The sequence below is a fragment of the Macrotis lagotis genome, chromosome 3 (assembly GCF_037893015.1).
Source record: "Macrotis lagotis isolate mMagLag1 chromosome 3, bilby.v1.9.chrom.fasta, whole genome shotgun sequence".
NCBI lineage: Eukaryota > Metazoa > Chordata > Mammalia > Peramelemorphia > Peramelidae > Macrotis > Macrotis lagotis.
In genome coordinates this window covers 277,035,886-277,043,891 of record NC_133660.1, presented here as the reverse complement: position 1 = coordinate 277,043,891, position 8,006 = coordinate 277,035,886, and the positions used below count along the sequence as shown (strand labels likewise).

The following is an 8,006-nucleotide window of genomic DNA, read 5'->3' as shown; positions in this document are numbered from 1 at the left end:
AAGGTAATAGGAAGGAAAAATCTTAATCTGAATTGAATTATTCGTTATAATAAGAATGAAATAATCATTTCTCTTGCTATTAATTGTTTGAGAATAGATTTTTAAGTCATTTCTTACCCTAGCTCTAAACCTCTATGCACTTTGGTGTCACCTGGTTGAGAACCAGAGTTGAGGATGGAAGGAGAGGATGTCCTACCTCTTGGAGGTAAAGATGGGAACAAACCTCTAGAAAAGTCTCTAATGCTCTTTTATGTCTTCATATCCCCAGGGTGGAGTAGGGCTTTCGATGGCTGTGTTTCCTTCACCTGAGCAACTGGAATATGTTCACAACAACTCAACAGAGAGACGTGAAAATGGAAGTTTGCTTCCTGGGACTGAGGCATCTGAAGAATTTTCTATAAAGTATTGGATGCGGATTCTCTCTCTACTCATCACCCTGGTTGGACTGGTGGGCAATGGCCTGGTCCTGTGGCTTCTGGGAGTCCGCATCAAGAGGAATCCCTTCTCTGTCTACATCCTTAACCTGTCAGGGGCTGACACCCTCTTCCTTTGTTGCTCCTTTCTAATCTCCATACATGAATTTATTACATATTTGTATTTTCCTTTCATGTTTGAGGTCGTCATCTATATCACATACATGTTCTATACTGTGGGTCTCAGCATCCTGGCTGCGATCAGCACTGAGCGCTGTCTCTCTGTACTTTCCCCGATCTGGTACAAGTGTCATCGCCCCGTGCACACATCTGGTGTTGTATGTGCTGTTCTGTGGACTCTTATCAGCCTGCTCGGGGTGACAGATTTTGTTGTTTGTTTTTATGTCTACAGTGATTATTTATGTCATGACTTCTTCATCATTGAGGTCATATGGTTCATCATCTTCACTTGTGTCCTGTGCATATCCAGCCTGACCCTGCTACTGAGGGTCCAGTGCAGCTCCCAGTGCCAGCAACCCCCCAGGCTCTACCTGCTGGTCCTGCTCACCGTCCTCGTGTTCCTGCTTGGTGGTCTGCCCATGGGAATCATGGATTTCATATGGCGCTTCCACAAAGTTTTCATGCCTCATTGGCTCCCTCTGCTCCTGGCCTGTGTGAACAGCAGTGCCAACCCCTTCATTTACTTCTTCCTGGGCAGCCAAAGGCAGAGAAGGAGGAGGGAGCCCATCAGAGTGATCCTCCAGAGAGCCCTTGGGGATGAGGAGCTGGGAGATGAGATGATGGGATGATGGACACTAGCCAGAGCAACAATATAGAGACATCATCCTGAGGCTAAAAACAATATGCTCAGACAGAAGAGTCCTTAAAAAGAGCCCTTTGCTCCAGGTTCAGCTGCAGCTCCCTTTCCACTTTTCTGCGAGGAATACCAGGATTATCCCTTCCATCCCTTATGTTAGGGTCTAGAGTTCATACTCTAGTGTGGTGATGAGAATGATTTTATTAGGTGTCTCCTATATGCCAGATACCTGAGCAGTGAAGAGAAAAGAGCTCCAGAGCCTGTACAAGTCATTCAATGCAGTTTCCTCATCTGTAAGATGAGTTAGCAAAAGAAATGGTGAACCATGCCAGGATCTTTGCATGAAAACTTCAGATGAGGTTTCAGAGTCACAATGATAAATAGGAAATATTGAGAAAAAAATATTACTGTGCTCACCTGGCACATCCTGTAGGCATCTGATTTCCAACTTATTATTACCTAGATAAACTGATGTTTTTACTGTCATCCTGGAAGAAGACCATGCCATCTGGGAAGTAATGCTTTGATTTACAAATGAATTGGATTTGAGTGAAGGAATGCAGCCTCACTTTCACCTCCAAAGCCATCTAAGTCCTGTGACCAAATGTGAGTCAGAATCAGAGGAGATGGCTCTGGATGTGAGACATTCAGAGTTAAGTGACTTGGCCAAGCTAGTAAATGAAGGTCAATTTTGAACTCAGTTCCTCCTGATTTCAGGGTCCCATGCCCTACTCACTCTCCATCCAATAGCCCCATCTGGATAAACAGTACATTTACAAAGATTCTACTAAAATGTAAAGGTCTCTATTTCTTTCTTAGTTTTCTTCCCAAACTCAATAATGAAGACTTTAACAGAATGTAAATATCTTGCCCTTTTCACTTTCTTTCTGGGCTCAGTCTGAGGTCTTTCCCACAGAAACTGGGTCTAAACCATGGGGAAACACCTCAGCCCCTTCTGTATTGTAAATCCCCTGAAATCACCCCTTCTCCCCAACCCCTCTCTGACCCTTCTCCCAGCATGTACACCACATCCTGCTCTCCTATATAAACTGACCTATGCTATCAGCTCAGCTGCCCTTACAACTGTCCCTAATCACTCTTATACTTTTCCCCTTTCCATTTTACTTATAGTGGCTGACAAGGCTGCTGCTGCTCCTTCTAACTGTTCTTTTTCTCATTGTTCATAATGGTCACCCTTGGGGGATCAGTCCACTGCCTTTACTTCCTCTCAATTCTAGGTTTTGCTAACCAAAGTAATTCCTAAATAAACCATTTTCATCCCTAAATGTTTCTGAAACTGAGCCTGTGTTTTCATAAATTCATCCCATTAGACTACCCTAAAAACATTTTCCAAAAAATATTCTAAACCACATTCTTAAACTTTAACAACATGACTAAACAAAAAAAAAAAACCTATAGCAGGTGCTCTGTTAAAAGCTTTAAAAATACTTCATTTAATCCTCACAATTCACATGGGAAGTAGAGGCTCTCGTGATCCCCATTTTACACCTGAGAAAACTGAGGAAGGCAAAAGTTCAGTGACTTGTCTGGGTTCCTAAGCACTTTGGAGTTCCTTTGCTTGCTGGAGATTCTTTAACCTTGGGAGTGAGGTCTAGGGTCTCATATGTCACCAGGCTAGGGGAGGTCCTCTCCACAAATGGGAGCTTCTTGAAGAAGAAAGACATCCTCAAAGACCCCATGTCTCCTTCCTCTCCTCATCCAGTTCCTTGAATGAAAGTAAAGAAGCAGGAGTCAGATTCCTTAAGGTTCCAAGGCCCATGCTCCCCGACCTCCTATTCATCTCCCAGGTTGGATCCACAAGGTTCCCTCAGGCCTCGTCCCTCCTCTCCCTGCCCTGAACAGAAGAGACTATAGCTCAATTATTTCTCCCTCTACTCCCAGCTAGTTCTCCTCCCTCTTCCCCCTCCCACTTCCAGCCCAGGGCTGAGCTAAATACCTCTCTACTCGTCAAGGTCAAGGCTGGGCTCAGCATCCTCTCTTCTTTTCAGTCTGTTCAACTCTCAGTCCCACTGAGTCTGTGTTTCCAGTTTCTGGGATTCTCTCTGTTTCATACTCCTTTGCACTCTATATGTCCAAGTTCCTGATGAGGGCCAGGATTATAGGGATGTTATATGACCAGGCACACTCTAATGAAATCAAAGCAAGAAGGGGAAACATCCATGTCACACAGCATACATCTTAACCATACAAACATGATAGACACACACACACACACACACACACACACAGAACAATAATTTCCTATAAAATAACCCAATTGTTCAGTCAATATTTGATTCCTCTAGTGGCAATGATTATTTTCTCAGCAATTTTGGGTCCCATATTTTTCCTAGTGCAGGCACAGAATGGTGGGATTATATGACTTTATTTTTAATTTTCATCATTTATATAGGCAATTATTTTAATATTTTTCCTTATTTTAAACCACCTCTGCAATCCTGGCATAATCCCATTTGGTTTTAATATATAAACTTTGTAACTTATTGTTGTGCTCTTTTAGTTAATATTTAATTTAGGATTTTGACATTTTGTTAATAGAATGAATCTGTAAATTTCTTCTGTTTTTATTCTTTCAGGGTTATTTGTCAGCTTCATGTGTCTTTCATAAAAAGAGTTTGTTAGGATCCCTCCTTTGCTTATTATTCCAAAAATAAATTTAATATTGAATTTATTGATCTTTAGGTGCTTGATAGAACTTGTAAATTCATCTGGTGCTAGTACTTTTCCCTTAAAAAGCTCATTTATGGCCCATTCAGTTTATTTTTCTAATATAGTTCTCTTTGGGCATTCTAGTCACTCTTTTGTTAATCTAGGAATTTAAAATTTTGTATATATTCTTCATTTCATTTAAACTATATAGTTTTATTTATATAGCATGTAATTAAATATTATTTCTATGTTTATGCAAGAATATATGTACACAAATATGCTTTCCTAGGAATACACATATGCATCTTTCTGTTATAAATTTTTTAAATAAAAATAAATTATTTCTATGGACCCCTCCTCTTATAGATAATTTCTTAATAACTGAAAAAATGGTACAATTAAAGTTTAGGTAAATATAAAGTTAATTTACCTCTCTCTAAGCTCATAGAACATACAAAAACTATTTTTGGATCCTAGGTTAAGAGTGCCAGGCATAAATAGAAATGTATGTATTTATATAACTGGGAATGAATGTTATATAATTTTGTATATTTTCATAAACAATTAGTCCATACACACACACACACACACACACACACACACACAAATAAATATATATATATATTTTTTTCATCCATATATGTTGTGAGGAATAAGGGACATTGTTGGCCTTCACAGGGTGGAGAGGGGTCCCTAGAGAATCCATTACAAGGGGCGGGGATGGCCCCAGCCAATTACAAAACTGGGAGAGTTTTCCTAATTCCATTCCAAAGATGACAAACCCAAGATGAGAAGAAACTAGTCCTTAAGCAGTCCTAGAGATCTTGACATAATACCACTTAGTTTATGCAATTAGGCAATTAAATATTATCCCCCACACACCTCCTGTGCTGAGTGGGGTTCATGAGCATATCATGTGTCATATGATTGAGAGGGGGATCATCTTAGGGGCATGTCATGAGATGGGTAGACCTTTTAGATTGTAACTCAAACTCTGGGAGCCTATGAAAATCCAAGAGGGAGGGGAAAGAGTTTCTGAAGACTATAAATTACCTGATGTTCCAATCCTGCCTCATGCCTCATGCCAGGTGAGGTACCTGTATCCTGCAGTATTCGTGAATAAAATCTACAATTTTATCTCACTCTGGCAGGTTTTTCTTCCATTCTTTTACAACATATGTTCATATATGTAAATTTATATGCTATATTTTCTGATTGAATAAATGTGATTATATATATATATTTTTGTGTGCATGTATCTCTTTATTTATGTGTGTGCCTTCAGAAGTGTGTATGCATTTTTCCTTATGGGAACTTTAAAATTCAAGGATCTTGTCAGTCCAAGCCTCCCTCCAAACCCACTTGCAGTCTAAAGAAATCTGAGGATCTTGGACCTCCATAGTCAGTTAACAGAAAAATACTCAATTTCATTTTCTAAAAAGTAACTCTAAAGTGGATGAACCATGTGGCCCATATGGGATATTTTTTCCTTAAGTGTCAGGAAACATTTCTGATAAATATATAAGTATAACGGGAAACACCAGTGGGTTTGGATAATGGACTGCACCAATTTAAACACAATTCCTCTAATGCTTTGTGTACAGGTTGGTGTTTAGAAAGAATAAAAGTCTTCACTAGAGAAGCACCACTGATGAAGCTTTCTATGGCCATGAAGGCTTTGGGGAGTTCATAGACTGAGGTCACTGTTTGAGAAATCTCCACCCCTGGTACCTGAAAGCAAATAGAAAACCTTTTCTGTTTAGGACTATGTGAATGAAGAGAGTAATATAAGGCTAAGGGAGGAACTGTCCTGAATCCTGCTCCTAACCTACCTCTCATCCCCAGTGTCTTGCAAGGGATTCCTGAGGACAAGAAAAGACATCAGCAGCAGGACCAGACACAGGAGTCATCAGGAGCCGGGAGAAGAAAAAGGGAAGTTCTCAATTCTTGTAATTTAGGGTCATCCTTGGATCTCCCAAAGATTTCTTTGTGAGTTTAATCCTTTCTTAATGCCTTTACATTGATTCCCCCAATGATCAAAGATGAAGAATTGGTGGTCTAGGAAACAGGGTGCAGCAGAAGTTTCTGTTACTGTGCTCTGCTTTCTTTTCATTTTCTTTGGAGGTAGGAGCAGTCCCTAACCTTCAGACCCTTTGTAATAAACCCTCAAGGGGGGGGGGTCATTGGAGAGCTTGAGAAGCCCTAAAGCCAAGAATATAAAAGTTTTTGTTCCCAATCCTCCAGACCCAGGCTCTGGCTCAAAGTGAGTGGACCTCAGAGCTCCTTGATTTTTTCCCATTTGCAATCTGCCTCAATAGACTGACCTTTTCACAAACATTTGTCCCTAATGCACATCATTTGTCAATAAAAAGAAACTGATGCAATCAACAATCCAGACACCTGCAGTTACTCATGATCTGTGCTGTTCAGGTACCTGGCTTGGCAGGAGGTGAGCACCTGGGGCTGTTTCTTCCTCCCTCTGTAGAATATCAGTTACTTTAGGGCAGGGATTTCCATAAATAGTATTTCCAGCACCAAGCCCATGGGAAAAATTATTTCTAGGCCCAGTATCTCAAAACAGTAAGTAGTGAGCAAATGTTGATTGCAGTCTGGCACAGGAAAAAAAAACAATGAAGAATTAAATGCATTTCCTTTCCTCCGTTGAACTTAGTTCATGTGATGGTTGGTTGTGCTGAAATATATATACTATTCTTTATTCATTCTTTGTTTGAAAACATTGACTCTTGGGGGAACCATTATATCAAACAATACATGTTTATGTAAAAAACATTATTAATAGAAATTTTAAAATATAAATCAATGGATGAATCAATTTGTGAATTAATAAAAGAATAAAGTGTCCATAGACATTAAATGAAGAAATAAGTCTGATGCATTGATTTAAGAGCTTTAGCCCACCCTTAGGCCAGTCCACATAGGATGTAGAAGCCAAACTCCCATAGACTAAAGAAAAAGCAAAAGAGAGAGAAAAAGGAAGAGTGAGTTGGGGTCTGATTAAGTTTAGCTCCAATCTTCTCCAGAGGCTTCGTTTCTATACCTCACTGTCATATCAGGATAAGAAAACAGAGAAAGGGGGAAGTGAAACAAGTCTTTTTAAGGACCCACCCTGTAAAATAATTAAAAATTTTACAAACACTAGTTCTTTTGATCCTCTGAAGAACCCTTGGTGCTATTATTGTCCTTATTTTACAATTGAGGAATCTGAGGGAGACAGAGGTAAAGTGATTTGTCTGGTGTCAAAAAGGTAATGTGACTAAGGAAAGGTCTGAGAGACATAATCTCTAGGTGATTAATAATAAATTTATTAACAATGACTTACAAATAATAGATTGAGACCAGTGATGTTGGAAGTCAAAGACGTCTTCTAGAGAACACTGAATGCTTAAAGAGTCTTTGATAGAGGGGATGTACTTTAGAAATCTATTCTGATGGGTTAAAAGTCAATGAGGGGATAACAAGAGGGTGGGTTGAAAACCTTCCATTCCATCTGTTGAGGGTTTGATGATCTCAAACTTCTAGCTATTTGAACAAAGGGCACTCATCCCTACCCAGTTAATGGACAACATCCTATGGTGGGTTAAGAATAACACCTATGAGGATGCTCTTTGAAAGTCTTTATTTGGGTGGGGTGCCACCCATGATGGAAAAGCCTGAGCTGGAACATCCATCAGCAATGTCCTTCAGACAATGACTGAATAACCTATGGGGGCTATTTGCTGAATAAGGAAATAGGAAGGAAAAGCCTTAGTCAGAAATGAATAATTCATTATTAATATCAGTGAAATAGTCACTTTTTCCACTACTAATTGTTTGAGAAGAGATTTTTAAGTCATTTCTTACTCTAGGTCCACACCTCTTGTCCACTGTGATATCCCTAGTAACACCCTAAAGAAAGAGTGAGGTGGGCAAGAGGAGGCTCTACCACTTGAATGTAGAGATGGGGATAAATCCTTGATGCCCTTCTATGTCCTTGTGTCCACAGAGCTTCTGAGAGAAACAGGTGCTGGAAATACTATTTATGGAGATCCCTGCCGGAAAGTAACTGATATTCTACAGAGGGAGGAAGAAGCAGCCCCAGCATCACC

General features: G+C 39.8%; 1 protein-coding gene across 1 annotated transcript; it reads left to right on the top strand.

Annotated features, from left to right (window-relative positions):
• The first annotated feature begins 285 nt into the window (after positions 1 to 285).
• LOC141516594 (mas-related G-protein coupled receptor member X1-like) lies at positions 286 to 1,302 on the top strand. Its single transcript, XM_074227613.1, has one exon. It carries the CDS (start codon positions 287 to 289, stop codon positions 1,220 to 1,222), a length of 936 nt encoding a protein of 311 aa, XP_074083714.1. The 5' UTR covers position 286; the 3' UTR covers positions 1,223 to 1,302.
• The last annotated feature ends 6,704 nt before the right edge of the window (positions 1,303 to 8,006 follow it).